This window comes from Pseudophryne corroboree, chromosome 2 (assembly GCF_028390025.1).
Source record: "Pseudophryne corroboree isolate aPseCor3 chromosome 2, aPseCor3.hap2, whole genome shotgun sequence".
In the NCBI taxonomy this organism is placed as follows: domain Eukaryota; kingdom Metazoa; phylum Chordata; class Amphibia; order Anura; family Myobatrachidae; genus Pseudophryne; species Pseudophryne corroboree.
The window spans coordinates 441,413,777-441,434,014 of NC_086445.1; the positions used below are offsets into that span (position 1 = coordinate 441,413,777).

Below are 20,238 nucleotides of genomic sequence, written 5' to 3' on the forward strand. Positions count from 1 at the left end.
GTAAAACCTCCATGCGTTTTTTAGAGTTGGCATCACCTGTCCATTGCAGAGTCCACAGGACCCTTCTGGCAGAAATCGACATTGCTTTTATTCTAGAGCCCAGTAGGCAAATGTCCCTCTGGGCATCCCTCATATATAGGACAGCGTCTTTGATATGCCCCAGGGTCAGTAAAATAGTCTCCCTGTCCAGGGTATCTATTTCCTCAGACAGAGTATCTGTCCATGCTGCTACAGCACTACACATCCAGGCCGACGCAATTGCTGGCCTCAGTAGAGTACCGGAATGTGCATAAACAGACTTCAGGATAGCTTCCTGCTTCCTATCCGCAGGATCCTTTAGGGCGGCCGTATCCTGTGACGGCAGGGCCACCTTCTTGGATAAGCGCGTCAACGCTCTGTCTACCCTAGGGGAGGATTCCCAGCGTAACCTGTCCGTTGGCGGAAAAGGATACGCCATAAATAATCTTTTGGAAATCAGCACTTTCCTATCAGGACAATCCAACGCTTTTTCACATAATTCATTTAATTCATGTGAAGGGGGAAAAGTCACCTCTTGCTTTTTCTCCCCAAACATATAAACCCTCTTGTCAGGGACAGGGTTTTCCTCAGATATATGCAACACATCCTCCATTGCTATAATCATGTAGCGGATGGCTTTAGCCATTTTAGGAGTCAGAATCCGTGTCGATATCTGTGTCAACAATTTGGGATAGTGGGCGCTTTTGAGACCCTGCCGGCCTCTGAGCTGTAGGATCAGGCATGGGTTGAGACCCTGACTGTCCCAAGGCTTCAGCTTTATCCAACCTTTTATGCAAGGAGTTTACATTATCATTTAACATCTTCCACATATCCATCCTATCAGGTGTCGGCGCAGTCGGCGGAGACACCACATTCATCTGCACCTGTTCTGCCTCCACGTAGCCTCTCTCGTCAAACATGTCGACACAATCGTACCGACACACCGCACACACACAGGGGATGCTCTAATTGAGGACAGGACCCCCCACAAGGCCTTCTGGGGAGACAGAGAGAGAGTATGCCAGCACACACCCCAGCGCTATATAACCCAGGGATTACACAGTAACTTAGTGTTTACCCAGTAGTTGCTGTATAATAAGAATTTACTTACCGATAATTCTATTTCTCGTAGTCCGTAGTGGATGCTGGGGACTCCGTCAGGACCATGGGGAATAGCGGGCTCCGCAGGAGACAGGGCACATCTAAAAAGCTTTTTAGGTCACATGGTGTGTACTGGCTCCTCCCCCCATGACCCTCCTCCAAGCCTCAGTTAGGTACTGTGCCCGGACGAGCGTACACAATAAGGAAGGATCTTGAATCCCGGGTAAGACTCATACCAGCCACACCGTACAACTTGTGATCTGAACCCAGTTAACAGTATGATAACAAAACGAAGTAGCCTCCGAAAAGATGGCTCACAACAATAGTAATAACCCGATTTTTGTAACAATAACTATGTACAAGCATTGCAGACAATCCGCACTTGGGATGGGCGCCCAGCATCCACTACGGACTACGAGAAATAGAATTATCGGTAAGTAAATTCTTATTTTCTCTAACGTCCTAGTGGATGCTGGGGACTCCGTCAGGACCATGGGGATTATACCAAAGCTCCCAAACGGGCGGGAGAGTGCGGATGACTCTGCAGCACCGAATGAGAGAACTCCAGGTCCTCCTTAGCCAGAGTATCAAAATTTGTAAAATTTTACAAACGTGTTCTCCCCTGACCACGTAGCTGCTCGGCAAAGTTGTAATGCCGAGACTCCTCGGGCAGCCGCCCAGGATGAGCCCACCTTCCTTGTGGAATGGGCATCTACATATTTCGTCTGTGGCAGGCCTGCCACAGAATGTGCAAGCTGAATTGTACTACAAATCCAGCGTGCAATAGACTGCTTAGAAGCATGAGCACCCAGCTTGTTGGGTGTATACAGTATAAACAGCAAGTCAGACTTTCTGACTCCAGCCGTCCTAACTATATATATATATATATATATATATATATATATATATATATATATAGGGCCCTGACCACGTCTAGTAACTTGGAGTCCTCCAAGTCCCTAGTAGCCGCAGGCACCACAAGAGGTTGTTTCAGGTGAAAACGCTGACACCCCTTTATGAAGAAACTGGAGACGAGTCCCAGTTCTGTCCTGTTCAAATGGAAAATTTTAATATGGGCTTTTGTAAGACAAAGCCGCCCATTCTGACAATCGCCTGGCCGAGGCCAGGGCTAACAACATGGTCACTTCCCATGTGAGATATTTGTCAACAGCATGGTCACTTTCCATGTGAGATATTTCAAATCCACAGATTTGAGTGGTTCAAACCAATATGATTTTAAGAAATCCCAACACTATGTTGAGATCTCACGGTGCCCCTAGGGGCATAAAAAAGCTGTATATGCAATACATCCTTTACAATCTGGACTTCAGGAACTGAAGTCAATTCTTTCTGGAAGAAAATCTACAGGGCCGAAATTTAAATGTTAATGAACCCCAATTTGAGGTCCAAAACACTCCTGTTTTCAGGAAGTGTAGAAATCGACCTAGTTGAATTTCCGTCGTGGAGCCTTCCTGGCCTCACCCACGCAACATATTTTCACCACATGTGGTGATGACGTTGTGCGGTCACCTCCTTCCTGGCTTTGACCAAGGTAGGTATGACCTCTTATGGAATGCCTTTTCCCCTCAGGATCCGGCATTCAACCGCCATGCCGTCAAACGCAGCCGCGGTAAGTCTTGGAATAGACATGGTACTTGCTGAATCAAGTCCCTTCTTAGCTCCCCAGGCCCTTAGTCCTCTGTGAGCATTTCTTGAAGTTCCGGGTACCAAGTCCCTCTTGGCCAATCCGGAGCCACTAGTATAGTTCATACTCCTCTATGTCTTATAATTCTCAATACCCTGGTTATGAGAAACAGAGGAGGGAACACATACACAGACTGGTACACCCACGGTGTTACCAGAACATCCACAGCTATCGCCTGAAGGTCTCATGACCTGGCGGAATACCTGTCCCGTTTTTTGTTCGGGCGGGACGCCATCATGTCCACCTTTGGTCTTTGCCAACGGTCCACAATCATGTTGAAAAACTTCCCTATGAAGTTTCCACTCTCCCGGGTGGAGGTCATGCCTGCTGAGGAAGTCTGCTTCCCAGTCGTCCACTCCCGGAAAGAACACTGCTGACAGTGCTATCACATGATTTTCCGCCTAGCGAAAAATCCTTGCAGTTTTCACTGCCCTCCTGCTTCTTGTGCCGCCCTTCTGTTTACGTGGGCGACTGCCGTGATGTTATCCCACTGGATCAATACCGGCTGACCTTGAAGCAGAGGTCTAGCTAAGTTTAGAGCATTATAAATTTGCTCTAAGCTTATTTATGCGGAGAGAATTCTCCAGACTTAATCACACTTCCCTGGAAATTTTTTCCCTGTGTGACTGTTCCCCAGCCTCTCAGGCTGGCCTCCGTGGTCACCGGCATCCAATCCTGAATGCCGAATCTGCGGCCCTCTAGAAGATGAGCACTCTGTAATCACCACAGGAGAGACACCCTTTTCCTTGGATATAGGGTTATCCGCTGATGCATCTGAGGATGCGATCCGGACCATTTGTCCAGCAGATCCCACTGAAGAGTTCTTGCGGGAAATCTGCCGAATGGAATTGCTTCGTAATAAGCCACCATTTTTACCAGGACTCTTGTGCAATGATGCACTGACACTTTTCCTGGTTTTAGGAGGATCCCGATTAGCTCGGATAACTCCCTGGTTTTCTCCACTGGGAGAAACACGTTTTTCTGGACTGTGTCCAGAATCTTCCCTAGGAACAGTAGACGTGTCGTCGGAAAAAGCTGCGATTTTGGAATATTTAGAATCCACTCGTGCTGTCGTAGAACTACTTAAGATAGTGCTACTCCGACCTCCAACTGTTCTCTGGACCTTGCCCTTATCAGGAAAGCGTCCATGTTTCTTTTAAGAAAAATCCTCATTCCGGCCATTACCTTGGTAAAGACCCGGGGCGCCGTGGACAATCCAAACGGCAGCGTCTGAACTGATAGTGACAGTTCTGTACCAGGAACCTGAAGTACCCTTGGTGAGAAGGGCAAATTTGGACCTGTAGGTAAACGTCCCTGATATCCAGTGACATCATATCGTCCCCTTCTTCCTGGTTCGCTTATCACTGCTCCGAGTGACTCCATCTTGATTTGAACGCTTGTATGTAAGTGTTCAAATATTTCAGATCTCACCGAGCCGGTTGGCTTCAGTACCACAATATAGTGTGGAATACTACCCCCTTCCTTGTTGTAAGAAGGGTACTTTGATTATCACCTGCTGGGAATACAGCCTGTGAATTGTGTGAGGGGGAGACGTCTCGAATTTCCAATGTACACCTGGGATATTACATGTAGGATCCCGGAGTTCCCTTGCGAGTGTTGCTGAAACTCTTGAGATGACCCCCTACCGCACCTGAGTCCGCTTGTACGGCCCCAGCGTTATGCTGCGGACTTGGCAGAAGCCGTGAGGAGCTTCTGTTCCTGGGAATGAGCTGCTTGCTGCAGTCTTCTTCCCTTTCCTCTCCCCCTGGGCAGATATGACTGGCCTTCGCCCGCCTGCCCGTATGGGGACGAAAGGACTGAGACTGAAAAGACTGTGCCCTTTTCTGCCAATATGTGACTCGGGGTAACAAAAGGTGGATTTTTCAGCTGTTGCCATGGCCACCAGGTCCAATGGACCGCCCCTTTATACGGCAATACTTCCATATGCCGTCTGGAATCTGCCTCACCTGACCACTGTCGTGTCTTCGTCTGGCAGATATGTACATCACATTTACTCTTGATGCCAGAATGCAAATATGCCTCTGCGCATCACACATATATAGAAATGCATCCTTAAAATGCTCTATAGACAATAAAATCCTGTCCCTGTCAAGGGTATCAAAATTTTCAGTCAGGAAATCCGACCAAGCCCCCTCCGCGCTGCACATCCAGGCTGAGGCGATTGCTGGTCGTAGTATAACACCAGTATGTGTGTATATACTGTTATGATATTTTCCAGCTTCCTATCAGCTGGCTCCTTGAGGGCGGCCGTATCTGGAAACGGTAACGCCATGTTTTTTATAAGCGTGTGAGCGCCTTGTCCACCCTAAGGTGTGTTTTCCAACTCGCCCTTACTACTGGCGGGAAAAAGGGTATACCGCCCATAACTTTCTGTCGGAGGAACCCCACGTATCATCACACACTTCATTTAATTTATCTGATTCAGGCAAAACTACAAGTAGTTTATTCCCACCCTACAAAATACCCTTATTTGTGGTACTTGTGGTATCAGAAATACGTAACACCTCCTTCATTGCCCTTAACATGTAACTTGTGGCCCTAAAGGAAAAATACGTTTGTTTCTTCACCGTCGACACTGGGGTCAGTGTCCGTGTCAGTGTCTGTCGACCGACTGAGGTAAATGGGCGTTTTTACAAGCCCCTGACGGTGTCTGAGACGCCTGGACCGATACTAATTTGTCCGCCGGCTGTCTCATGTCGTCAACCGGCTTGCAGCGTGTTGACATTATCACGTAATTCCATAAGTAAGCCATCCATTCTGGTGTCGACTCCCTAGAGAGTGACATCACCATTACAGGCAATTTTCTCCGTCTCCTCACCAACATTTTCCTCATACATGTCGACACACACGTACCGACCTACAGCACACACATACAGGGAATGCTCTGATAGAGGACAGGACCCACTAGCCCTTTGGGGAGACAGAGGGAGAGTTTGCCAGCACACACCAAAAGCGCCATAATGTATATAACAACCCTAGAAGGTGTTGTTTCTATATATGGGCTCTTAATATATAATTATATCGCCAATTTATGCCCCCCTTCTCTTTAACCCTGTTTCTGTAGTGCAGGGGAGAGTGGGAGCCTTCCTCACCAGCGGAGCTGGTCAGGAAAATGGCGCTGAGTGCTGAGGAGAATAAGCTCCGCCCCTTTCACGGCGGGCTTTTCTCCCGGTTATTAGGAAAACTGGCCTGGGTTAAATACATACATATAGCCTTAATGGCTATATGTGATGTATTTATTTGCCAAATAGGTATTTATATTGCTGCCCAGGGCGCCCCCAGCAGCGCCCTGCACCCTCCGTGACCGTGTCAGTGAGCCGTGTAGCAACAATGGCGCACAGCTGCAGTGCTGTGCGCTACCTCTCTGAAGACTGTGAAGTCTTCTGCCGCCTGTTTCCGGACCTCCGTTCCGCCGTCTTTCTTCAGCGTCTGTAAGGGGGATCGGCGGCGCGGCTCCGGGACGAACCCCAGGCTGACCTGTGTTCCGACTCCCTCTGGAGCTCAGTGTCCAGTAGCCTAAAACTTCAATCCTCCTGCACGCAGGTGAGTTGCAAGTCTCTCCCCTAAGTCCCTCGTTGCAGTGATCCTGTCGCCAGCAGGAATCACTGATTAGAAACCTAAAAAAAAACTTTACTAAACAGCTCCTTAAGAGAGCCATCCAGTTTGCACCCTTCTCGGACGGGCACAAAAACCTAACTGAGGCTTGGAGGAGGGTCATGGGGGGAGGAGCCAGTACACACCATGTGACCTAAAAAGCTTTTTAGATGTGCCCTGTCTCCTGCGGAGCCCGCTATTCCCCATGGTCCTGACGGAGTCCCCAGCATCCACTAGGACGTTAGAGAAAACTGATTTATGCGCCTAAATTTATGTGCCCTCCCTCTTTTTACCCTCTTTCTACCTGGAGACTGCAGGGGAGAGCCTGGGGAGCTTCCTCTCAGCGGAGCTGTGGAGAGAAAATGGCGCTGGTGAGTGCTGAGGAAGAAGCCCCGCCCCCTCAGCGGCGGGCTTCTGTCCCGCTTTCTGTGTAAAAATAATGGCGGGGGCTCATACATATATACAGTGCCCAGCTGTATATATGTGACTTTTGCCAAGAGGTATCATAATTGCTGCCCGGGGCCCCCCCTGCACCCTACAGTGACCGGAGTGTGTGGGTAGTGTGGGAGCAATGGCGCACAGCTGCAGTGCTGTGCGCTACCTCATGTGAAGACAGGAGTCTTCTGCCGCCGATTTCGATGTCTTCTTGCTTCTGCCGGCTTCTGTCTTCTGGCTCTGCGAGGGTGGCGGCGGCGCGGCTCCGGGAACGGACGACCAAGGTTAAGATCCTGTGTTCGAACCCTCTGGAGCTAATGGTGTCCAGTAGCCTAAGAAGCGCAACCTAGCCGCAGTTAGTAGGTTTGCTTCTCTCCCCTCAGTCCCACGTAGCAGAGAGTCTGTTGCCAGCAGATCTCTCTGAAAATAAAAAACCTAACTAAAATACTTTCTTATCAGCAAGCTCAGGAGAGCTCACTAAAAGCACCCAGCTCTGTCCGGGCACAGATTCTAACTGAGGTCTGGAGGAGGGGCATAGAGGGAGGAGCCAGTGCACACCATTAGTACTAATTCTTTCTTAGAGTGCCCAGTCTCCTGCGGAGCCAGTCTATTCCCCATGGTCCTTACAGAGTCCCCAGCATCCACTAGGACGTTAGAGAAATAAAGGTTAAGTACACCAATACGCAATCAATGTTGCAGTCTCTCACAAATCAACTGCATACAGCATGAAATATCAGCATGTTCTGTAGAGTTCCAAGTTGACACTAGTAAGCAGTGCAGATATAAGTGCAGGAACTTGCCTTCTACTGGAGTGGGTAATGTTGGAATTCCAGACTGTGAATAACAGAGAAACATGTGCTGATCCAAGTCTCGGAGTGCATGAAAGGTAGGGTGTGTATGCTGTTGTACGAACATATGTCCTGCGTTTACTACATTCACCACAATCACTTCAACTGTGACCCCATCTGGCAGCATAAGCTGCAAAAGAAAAGAAAAAAGTTACATTGGCAAAGTTTAAGAAAACCTGTGCACAACAATATAACAAATGCACCGATGCTATCGACCCTTATAACCTGGGGAGGCCAAAACTTGATAGTTGGCGGAGATTTTAACACGGTCGTCGAACCATCTATGGACAGATCCAGGGTAAGTGCTACTACCTCTACTCCCCACACCCACTTGCTCTCCTCCTTCTGTACCCAACTAAACCTCCTAGACCCGTGGAGAATACTCCACCCCACCCAAAAAGACTATTCCTTTTATTCCCACCCCCATTCATCCCACTCCAGAATCGACTACATCTTTACCGGCACCAATCTCCTACCCAAAATCACCTATACATCTATCGAGAATATTATCATCTCGGACCATGCCCCTATATCTCTCCATCTCCAACTAGGATTACCACAACGCACCGCCTTGAGATGGCGATTTCCAGCCTACCTCCGCCAGTCTACTGATTTTATGCTTCACCTCAAACAGTCCTGGCATAACTACACCTCAGACAATAGCGATCAACAATTAGATTCACCAATCTTTTGGGGGGCGGCAAAGGCCGTCCTTAGGGGACACATTATGTCCTATACACACGCCAAACGGAAAAATTTTTTCCTCCCAACTACACGCCCTGAGCTCCACTCTCACCTCAACATACCGCAGCTACACACAACACGACACCCCCGCCCACAAAGAGGCGTACCTCTCAGCCAAGCTTGTATATGATACATTTCTCACGGAACGGGCTCAGCTTTCCTATGACTATCAGCGGAATAGACTCCACAGATGGGGTAACAAATCAGGCAAATTATTAGCAAATTTAATCAAAGGACCCAAATCTCGTAACTGGGTCAACGCGATCATGCATGCGGACAAACTGACCACCACTCCTGACCTCATTTGTTCAGAATTTAGAAATTTCTACCAATCTTTATATACCAAAGGCCCTGATGATCCTGCTGCCAACCAATCATTTTTGAAGGAAGCAGACCTCCCCATTTTGACCCAAGAGGAGAGGGACTCCCTAGATAAACCGATAACAGTGGAGGAGGTGGTGGAGGTCATCAAGACCCTACCAAACAACAAAAGCCCCGGCCCAGATGGATACGGAGCGGAATTTTACAAAATATTAAGAGACGAACTCGCCCCTACCCTCACATCACTCTATAACCATATTCTCACCTCTAAACAGATCCCCATTAGGTTTAACGAAGCCACAATTATTGTCATACCAAAACCAGGCAAAGACCCCTCCCTGCCTGGGTCCTACAGACCGATCTCACTCCTTAATCAAGACTTTAAAGTCCTCACCAAACTGATGGCCAATCGACTACAGCTATGCCTTTCCCGTATTATATCGCCAGCGCAGATGGGATTTCTTAAACATAGACAATCAGTGCGAGGCATCAGAGTGGCGCTGGCAGCCATTACTCACTCCCACACCAATAATATCACAGACAACATCCTAATCAACCTGGACGCTGAAAAAGCTTTCGACAAGATCGCCTGGCCTCACTTAACAAGAGTTCTACTCTACCAGCGATTTGGCGAGACGTTTCGGGGACTGGTTGACTCTCTCTACATTAATCCATCTGCGCAGGTGATAGTTAACAATACCCCCTCCCCACCCTTTCTCCTAGAGAGAGGAACTAGACAGGGTTGCCCCCTTTCCCCCCTCCTCTTCAACATCGCCCTAGAACCCCTTATACGATATATCACCAACTTACCCACCTTTCGTGGTATAAAAATTGGCAACAGGGAAATTAAACTTATGGCGTTTGCAGACGACATCCTTATACTTACCTCCAACCCACGACAGTCGATAACAGCACTACAAGAAGCTATTGACCGCTTTTCCTCTTTTGCAGGCTTTACTGTCAATTTCGACAAGTCGGAAGCATTGGCCATATTTCCCCAGATTACTAAAGGCTGGGATACCCCCTTCCCATTCCGATGGGCTAGCACCCACATTACATATCTAGGCATCATACTACCCGCTGACCCCACCCGTCTATACACCGACAACATCCACCCAATTCTCATTAAGATCCAGACAGAACTCACGCTATGGCAAACACTACCCTTGAATCTCCTGGGGCGCTGTAATCTAGTCAAGATGGTTAGTTTCCCCAGACTGCTCTACGTTCTGCAGATGTTGCCCATCATACTCTCAAAAGTTGATGCATCTCATCTCAATTCCTCGATCTCGAAATTTATCTGGGCCAATAAACGACCCAGGATAAGTCTTTTTAAGTTAACCCAAACAATACAAAATGGAGGGGTGAATCTGCCGAGCGTGGAGCAATACAACCATGCTTGTCTCCTCCGATTCGCTGTGGACTGGATCCACGGAACGTCTACTTTTACCGACTCACTAGTCGACTCCCAATTCTGTGCACCCCTATCCCTCAGCTACATCCTCCACGCAAACAAATCGGAAATATCTAACCTTCATTTGGATAACCCTCTATTAACCTCTACTATTGTAGCGTGGAGACTCTCCCGCAGATCTCTTAAGCTACACCACACCTACTCACTCTTTCTCCCTTTGGTCGGAAATACACAATTCCAAAATGGTCAGGCCCACATCCCCTTTACCAATTGGCACGCCTCAGGTATCACATGTATAGGAAACCTCCTCGACTCCAACAAAAGAATACTCACCTTCACGGAGGTGTCAACCAAATATGGAGTTAGCCCCCGCCATCGCTTTTATTTCTACCAAATATCACACTACATACGATCGACCCTCTCACATCTTACTGCCACAGACCTGGTTAACTCTCTGGACGCACTTCTGCGCTCAGGGACTTGCTCCATCTCAGCAATATATACCCGCATACGCACGGAACACATACCTACTACAGACCTCACACAAATACAAACATGGTCCACCCAAATCCCGTCAATGTCCCCGGAGAACATAGTGGATAGCTTTGCGAGCTCCCTCAAACTTATCCCTGCCAGCCTCTATCAAGAAATGGCATACAAAATACTACACAGAGCCTACATATCACCAAGGAGGAGCCATTTGATGGGCTTGTCCGACTCGGCTAAATGCTTAAAATGCTCTTCATTAATAGCAGATCTTATGCACTGCTTCTGGCACTGCAGCCACATCCAAAAATTTTGGACAGAACTACACACCTACGGAACTGCCGAGTTGGGCTTGCGCTTCCGATGTACTGCCTCTTGGGCGCTATTCGGGTATGTCCGTGACCAAAACGATATTCCCTCTCGAGACACGAAACTAATTATGATCCTCTCAGCGGTAGGCAGGAAGGCCATATTACAACAATGGATATCCAATACCCCCCCCCACACTACCTCTAGCTACCGCTAGACTACTATTCCTATTCACAATGGACTGGCTGGAGACTTCCCTTAACAAAGAAATATTAACCCCCACTTTGTTTCACTGCTGGCGACGATTTATCAACACACTACCTATTCCGACAAAAACAGCCATTAAACAAAGCTTTCACTGCACCACCTGGTACGGACACCAAGTTCTAGCAGATGACCCCCCCATCGCTCTTCCATAACTACACCCTAGCCCCCTCTCCGCTTCCCTACCTTCTACTCTTCTCTTGTTTTCTTGCTCTCTATTCCCTCTCATCGTCTCAACTCTGATTGCCCGCACCTGACCCTTAAGTTCTTACATCTACCTCCTCCTACTCCCTAACACTGGATATCTATCGTCTATCTCTTCTTACCACACTGTTGATGTCTCCGTGGATGGGTCGGCGGCCCCCGGGTTCTGGCAGGTACGATTAATAATGTTAATAATGTTGTTAATACTGTTAGTGTTTTTATTGTTTTAGGATTTAGCGATCCCCAAAGGGGGAGACGCATTAATATGCTTTACTGCTAGGCAAAGAATCTGCTAATTAGCAGGAACACATTAACTGTTCCATCATATTTTATGTTTACTAACTTTGCTATTTGGTTACACAATACTATGATATAACATATATCTAAACGTATCGATGTAAAAAGTGAAAATGTGAGGTTCTCTGTTCTAGGCTTCGGATTCTATTTTTTCTTTCTTTTCATACACAACGGTCCCGGGTGGCTAATGTGGCCCCAGGTACAGTTGAATTATATGTCATTATATGTCATCATCTGTTATGATTCAACATGCCTTTTTGACCTCAATAAAAATATTTTGGAAAAAAACAAACAAAAAAAAACACAAATGCACCGATAACCAAATTAAAGCAATGGTTTCCAAACTGGGTGCCTTGGGTTGGTGGTCCAAGACCAATTCAAATTATTTATGGTCTATGTTCTTGGCAAAACCAGTGCTTGTTGCTTCCACATCATTAAATACTGTATGTGGTCAAATAGAAGCCAGTTCTGTCCCTCACCACATAACTGAATCCAAGGATAACATAAGCAAACTTTAATGTGTTTTTCTGAATTTTATAATAAAAAAGTTTCTGCCTAGGGGTGCTCTGAAAAAAATGGATACTCTAGGGAACCGCGATTCCAAAAAGTTTGAAAACTACTGAACTACTTAAATGATTTTTCCCTTCAAACCAGTTTATAAAAAGGTTGTTTTTTTTATATTTAATATAGTATCAACAGTATTTATTAAAATTTAAATAGTGATTTCTGCTTGTAAGCCCCAAAAATAAAACAAAATGTATGTGAAACATAGCACTGAAGTAAAATAGGTAAACTTGGAGGTAAAAGGAAATGGCCCTGAGGCGCTTTGTTTACATTGTGGGAGGGGTTTTTGATAGGATTTAACTACTGCAGAAACCGCCTAACGTGTCCATCTCCTAAGCAGCGTCTCCTAGCCTGGACAGAGAAAAAGTATATATCATATAGCACGCATATCAGTACAGAAAAATAAGATTTTTACTTACCGGTAAATCTATTTCTCGTAGTCCATAGTGGATGCTGGGGACTCCGTAAGGACCATGGGGAATAGACGGGCTCCGCAGGAGACATGGGCACTTTAAGAAAGAATTTAGATTCTGGTGTGCTCTGGCTCCTCCCTCTATGTCCTTCCTCCAGACCTCAGCCAGAGAAACTGTGCCCGGAAGAGCTGACAGTACAAGGAAAGGATTTTGGGAATCCAGGGTAAGACTCATACCAGCCACACCAATCACACCGTATAACTTGTGATAACTTTACCCAGTTAACAGTATGAACAACAACAGAGCATCAGATCAACCCTGATGCAACTATAACATAACCCTTATTTAAGCAATAACTATATACAAGCATTGCAGAAGAAGTCCGCACTTGGGACGGGCGCCCAGCATCCACTACGGACTACGAGAAATAGATTTACCGGTAAGCAAAATCTTATTTTCTCTAACGTCCTAGTGGATGCTGGGGACTCCGTAAGGACCATGGGGATTATACCAAAGCTACCAAATGGGCGGGAGAGTGCGGATGACTCTGCAGCACCGAATGAGCAAACACAAGGTCCTCCTCAGCCAGGGTATCAAACTTGTAGAACTTTGCAAAGGTGTTTGAACCTGACCAAGTAGCCGCTCGGCAAAGCTGCAATGCAGAGTCCCCTCGGGCAGCCGCCCAAGAAGTGCCCACCTTCCTTGTGGAATGGGCCTTAACTGATTTAGGCAGCGGCAACCCAGCCGCAGAATGAGCCTGCTGAATCGTGTTACAGATCCAGCGAGCAAGTTTGCTTTGAAGCAGGCGCCCCAAGCTTGTTGGAAGCATACAGGATAAACAAAGATTCTGTTTTCCTGACCTTAGCCGTTCTGGCTACATAAACCTTCAAAGCCCTGACCACATCCAGTGACTCGGAATCCTCCAAGTCAGTAGTAGCCACAGGCACCACAATAGGTTGGTTTATATGAAAGGATGCAACCACCTTTGGCAGAAATTGTGGGCGGGTCCGCAATTCTGCTCTATCCGCAAGGAAAACCAGATAAGGGCTTTTATGTGACAAAGCGGCCAATTCTGACACGCCTAGCCGAAGCCAAGGCTAGTAGCATGACCACCTTCCAGGTGAGATATTTCAATTCCACCGTCTTGAGTGGTTCAAACCAGTGTGATTTCAGGAAACTCAACACCACGTTAAGATCCCAAGGTGCCACTGGAGGCACAAAAGGGGGCTGAATATGCAGCACTCCCTTTACAAACGTCTGAACTTCAGGCAGAGAAGCCAGTTCTTTTTGAAAGAAAATGGATAGGGCCGAAATCTGGACCTTAATGGAGCCCAATTTTAGGCCCAAAATCACTCCCGACTGTAGGAAGTGAAGGAAACGACCCAGCTGGAATTCCTCCGTAGGGGAATTCCTGGCCTCACACCAAGCAACATATTTTCGCCATATACGGTGATAATGTTGAGCCGTCACGTCCATCCTAGCCTTTATCAGCGTAGGAATGACCTCATCCGGAATGCCTTTTTCTGCTAGGATCCGGCGTTCAACCGCCATGCCGTCAAACGCAGCCGCGGTAAGTCTTGGAACAGACATGGCCCCTGTTGCAACAAGTCCTGTCTTAGAGGAAGAGGCCACGGGTCCTCTATGAGCATTTCTTGCAGATCTGGATACCAAGTCCTTCTTGGCCAGTCCGGAACAATGAGTATTGTTCTCACTCCTCTTTTTCTTATGATTCTCAGCACCCTTGGTATGAGAGGAAGAGGAGGAAATACATACACCGACTGGAACACCCACGGCGTCACCAGTGCGTCCACAGCTATCGCCTGAGGGTCTCTTGACCTTGCGCAATACTTCTGTAGCTTTTTGTTGAGGCGGGATGCCATCATGTCCACCTGTGGCAGCTCCCACCGACTTGCAACCTGCGCGAAGACTTCTTGATGAAGTCCCCATTCTCCCGGGTGGAGGTCGTGCCTGCTGAGGAAGTCTGCTTCCCAGTTGTCCACTCCCGGAATGAACACTGCTGACAGTGCGCTTACGTGATTCTCCGCCCAGCGAAGAATTCTGGTGGCTTCTGCCATCGCCACCCTGCTCCTTGTGCCGCCTTGGCGGTTTACATGAGCCACTGCGGTGATGTTGTCTGACTGAATCAGAACCGGGTGGTCGCAAAGTAGGGACTCCGCTTGGCGTAGGGCGTTGTATATGGCCCTTAGTTCCAGGATGTTGATGTGGAGGCAAGTCTCCTGACTTGACCACAGACCCTGGAAATTTCTTCCCTGTGTGACTGCCCCCCCACCCTCGGAGGCTTGCATCCGTGGTCACCAGGACCCAGTCCTGAATGCCGAATCTGCAGCCCTCGAGGAGGTGAGCACTCTGCAGCCACCACAGGAGAGACACCCTGGCCCTGGGGGATAGGGTGATTAACCGATGCATCTGAAGATGCGATCCGGACCATCTGTCCAGTAGATCCCATTGAAAGGTCCTCGCATGGAACCTGCCGAAGGGAATGGCCTCGTATGATGCCACCATCTTTCCCAGGACTTGCGTGCAGTGATGCACCGACATCTGTTTTGGTTTCAATAGGTTTCTGACTAGTGTCATGAGCTCTTGAGCCTTCTCCATCGGGAGGTAAACCCTCTTCTGGTCTGTGTCCAGAATCATACCCAGGAAGGGCAGACGAGTCGTAGGAATCAACTGCGACTTTGGAATATTTAGAATCCAGCCGTGTTGCCGTAACACTTCCAGAGAGCGTGCTACGCTGATCAGCAACTGCTCTCTCGACCTCGCCTTTATGAGGAGATCGTCCAAGTATGGGATAATTGTGACCCCTTGCTTCCGCAGGAGTACCATCATTTCTGCCATTACCTTAGTAAATATTCTCGATGCCGTGGAGAGACCAAACGGCATAGTCTGAAATTGGTAATGACAATCCTGTACCACAAATCTGAGGTACGCCTGATGAGGTGGATAAATGGGGACATGAAGGTATGCATCCTTTATGTCCAGAGACACCATAAAATCCCCCCCTTCCAGGCTTGCGATGACCGCTCTGAGCGATTCCATCTTGAACTTGAACCTTTTCAGGTATATGTTCAGGGATTTTAAATTCAATATGGGTCTGACCGAACCGTCCGGTTTCGGTACCACAAACATGGTCGAATAATAACCCTTTCCTCGTTGAAGGAGGGGAACCTTGACCACCACCTGTTGAAGATACAATTTGTGAATTGCAGCTAACACTATTTCCCTCTCTAAGGGGGAAGCTGGCAGGGCCGATTTGAGGTATCGGTGAGGGGGCATCTCTTCGAATTCCAGCTTGTATCCCTGAGACACAACATCTATTGCCCAGGGATCCACCTGTGAGTGAACCCACTTGTGGCTGAAATTTCGGAGACGCGCCCCCACCGGGCCTGGCTCCGCCTGTGGAGCCCCAGCGTCATGCGGTGGAATTTGTAGAGGCCGGGGAGGACTTCTGTTCCTGGGAACTAGCTGTGTTGTGCAGCTTCTTTCCTCTGCCCCTGCCAAGAAAGGACGCACCTCGGACTTTGCCTTTTTGTGATCGAAAACACTGCATTTGGTAATACGGTGCTCTCTTAGGCTGTGAGGAAACATATGGCAAAAAATTTGACTTTCCAGCAGTAGCTGTGGAGACCAGGTCCGAGAGATCCTCCCCAAACAATTCCTCACCCTTGTAAGGTAAAACTTCCATGTGCCTTTTTGAGTCGGCATCACCTGTCCATTGCAGAGTCCACAGGACCCTTCTGGCAGAAATCGACTTTGCATTTATTCTAGAGCCCAGTAGGCTAATGTCTCTTTGAGCATCTCTCATATATAGGACAGCGTCTTTTATATGCCCCAGGGTCATTAATATAGTATCCTTGTCTAAGGTATCAAGTTCCTCAGATAAGGTATCCGTCCATGCTGCAACAGCACTACACACCCACGCCAACGCAATTGCCAGCCTTAGTAAGGTACCTGAATGTGTATAAATGGACTTCAGGGTACCCTCTTGCTTTCTATCAGCAGCATCTTTTAGGGTGGCCGTATCCTGTGACGGCAGGGCTACCCTCTTGGATAAGCGTGTTAAAGCTTTGTCCACCCTAGGGGAGGATTCCCAGCGTAACCTGTCCGTTGGCGGGAAGGGATACGCCATAAGCAACCGTTTGGAAATCTGCAGTTTTTTATCTGGAGATTCCCAAGCCTTTTCAAATAACTCATTTAGCTCGTGTGAAGGAGGGGAAGGTCACCACCTGCCTTTTTTCCCCATACATATGAACCCTCTTGTCAGGGACTGGGGTTTCCTCTGTGATGTGCAACACATCCTTAATTGCTATAATCATATAACGGATGGATTTAGCCAATTTAGGCTGTAACTTTGCATCATCGTAATCGACACAGGAGTCAGAATCCATGTCGGTATCTGTGTCAACAATCTGGGATAGTGGGCGCTTCTGAGACCCTGACAGCCTCTGCGACATAGGATCAGGCACGGGCCGAGACCCTGACTGTCCTAAGGTTTCAGCTTTATCCAACCTTTTATGCAAGGAATTAACATTATCATTTAAAACCTTCCACATATCCATCCAATCAGGTGTCGGCGCCGTCGGCGGAGACACCACATTCATTTGCTCCCGCTCTGTTTCCACATAGCCTTCCTCGTCAAACATGTCGACACAAGCGTACCGACACACCACACACACAGGGGATGCTCTTTTAAGAAGACAGTTCCCCCACAAGGCCCTTTGGAGAGACAGAGAGAGTATGCCAGCACACACCCCAGCGCTATATAACCCAGGAATCACACAGTAACTTAGTGTTAACCCAGTAGCCGCTGTAATAATGATTTTTGCGCCTAATTATGTGCCCCCCCTCTCTTTTTTACCCTCTTCTACCGTGTATCTGCAGGGGAGAGCCTCTCAGCGGAGCTGTGGAGAAAAAATGGCGCTGGTGAGTGCTGAGGAAGAAGCCCCGCCCCCTCAGCGGCGGGCTTCTGTCCCGCGTTTATGTACAATATGATGGCGGGGGCTCATACATATATACAGTGCCCAACTGTATATATGTCAAACTTTTGCCAAGTGGTCCTAATTGCTGCCCAGGGCGCCCCCCCCCTGCGCCCTACAGTGACCGGAGTATGTGGGTGTAGTGTGGGAGCAATGGCGCACAGCTGCAGTGCTGTGCGCTACCTCAGTGAACATTGGAGTCTTCTGCCGCCGATTTCAAAGTCTTCTTGCTTCTTTCACCCGGCTTCTGTCTTCCGGCTCTGCGAGGGGGATGGCGGCGCGGCTCCGGGATCGGACGACGAGGGTGAGATCCTGTGTACGATCCCTCTGGAGCTAATGGTGTCCAGTAGCCTAAGAAGCAGGACCTATCTGCAGAGAGTAGGGCTGCTTCTCTCCCCTCAGTCTCACGATGCAGGTAGTCTGTTGCCAGCAGAGCTCCATGAAAATAAAAAAAACCTAACAAAATACTTTCTTACAGCAAGCTCAGGAGAGCTCACTGAACAGCACCCAGCTCGTCCGGGCACAGATTCAAACGGAGGTCTGGAGGAGGGACATAGAGGGAGGAGCCAGAGCACACCAGAATCTAAATTCTTTCTTAAAGTGCCCATGTCTCCTGCGGAGCACGTCTATTCCCCATGGTCCTTAAGGAGTCCCCAGCATCCACTAGGACGTTAGCGAAAATAAGAATTTACTTACCGATAATTCTATTTCTCGGAGTCCGTAGTGGATGCTGGGGTTCCTGAAAGGACCATGGGGAATAGCGGCTCCGCAGGAGACAGGGCACAAAAAGTAAAGCTTTAGGATCAGGTGGTGTGCACTGGCTCCTCCCCCTATGACCCTCCTCCAAGCCTCAGTTAGGATACTGTGCCCGGACGAGCGTACACAATAAGGAAGGATTTATGAATCCCGGGTAAGACTCATACCAGCCACACCAATCACACTGTACAACCTGTGATCTGAACCCAGTTAACAGTATGATAACAGCGGAGCCTCTGAAAGATGGCTCACAACAATAATAACCCGATTTTTGTAACTATGTACAAGTATTGCAGATAATCCGCACTTGGGATGGGCGCCCAGCATCCACTACGGACTCCGAGAAATAGAATTATCGGTAAGTAAATTCTTATTTTCTCTATCGTCCTAGTGGATGCTGGGGTTCCTGAAAGGACCATGGGGATTATACCAAAGCTCCCAAACGGGCGGGAGAGTGCGGATGACTCTGCAGCACCGAATGAGAGAACTCCAGGTCCTCCTTAGCCAGGTTATCAAATTTGTAGGATTTTACAAACGTGTTTGCCCCTGACTAAATAGCCGCTCGGCAAAGTTGTAAAGCCGAGACCCCTCGGGCAGCCGCCCAAGATGAGCCCACCTTCCTTGTGGAATGGGCATTTACATATTTTGGCTGTGGCAGGCCTGCCACAGAATGTGCAAGCTGAATTGTATTACACATCCAACTAGCAAAAGTCTGCTTAGAAGCAAGAGCACCCAGTTTGTTGGGTGCATACAGGATAACAGCAAGTCAGTTTTCCTGACTCCAGCCGTCCTGGAACCTATATTTTCAGGGCCCTGACCACATCTAGCAACTTGGAGTCCTCCAAGTCCCTAGTAGGCGCAAGACACCACAATAAGCTGGTTCAGGTGAAACACTGACACCACCTTAGGGAGAGAACTGGGGACGAGTCCGCAGCTCTGCCCTGTCCGAATGGACAAACAGATATGGGCTTTTTTGAGAAAAAAAAAACCACCAATTTGACACTCGCCTGGTCCAGGCCAGGTCCAAGAGCATGTTCACTTTTCATGTGAGATGCTTCAAATCCACAGATTTGACTGGTTTTAAACCAATGTGTTTTGAGGAATCCCAGAACTACGTTGAGATCCCACAGTGCCACTGGAGGCACAAAAGGGGGTTGTATATGCAATACTCCCTTGACAAACTTCTGGACTTCAGGAACTGAAGCCAATTCTTTCTGGAAGAAAAATCGACAGGGCCGAAATTTGAACCTTAATGGACCCCAATTTGAGGCCCATAGACACTCCTGTTTGCAGGAAATGCAGGAATCGACCGAGTTGAAATTTCTTCGTGGGGCCTTCCTGGCCTCACACCACGCAACATATTTTCGCCACATGTGGTGATAATGTTGTGCGGTCACCTCCTTTCTGGCTTTGACCAGGGTAGGAATGACCTCTTCCTGAATGCCTTTTCCCTTAGGATCCGGCGTTCCACCGCCATGCCGTCAAACGCAGCTGCGGTAAGTCTTGGAACAGACATGGTACTTGCTGAAACAAGTCCCTTCTTAGCGGCAGAGGCCATAAGTCCTCTGTGAGCATCTCTTGAAGTTCCGGGTACCAAGTCCTTCTTGGCCAATCCGGAGCCATGAGTATAGTTCTTACTCCTCTACGTCTTATAATTCTCAGTACCTTAGGTATGAAAAGCAGAGGATGGAACACATACACCGACTGGTACACCCACGGTGTTACCAGAACGTCCACAGCTATTGCCTGA

The 20,238-nt window shown here is 48.2% G+C and overlaps 1 protein-coding gene across 2 annotated transcripts in view; it reads right to left on the reverse strand.

Moving 5' to 3' along the window:
• Positions 1–20,238, reverse strand: part of AKAP1 (A-kinase anchoring protein 1) — a 163,532-nt gene that overhangs the window by 30,280 nt on the left and 113,014 nt on the right. For both annotated transcript variants that reach the window (XM_063953651.1, XM_063953650.1), the window contains exon 6: positions 7,675–7,852. In XM_063953651.1, the coding sequence (XP_063809721.1) occupies positions 7,675–7,852 (178 nt within the window). The remainder of the gene's footprint in view (positions 1–7,674; positions 7,853–20,238) is intronic.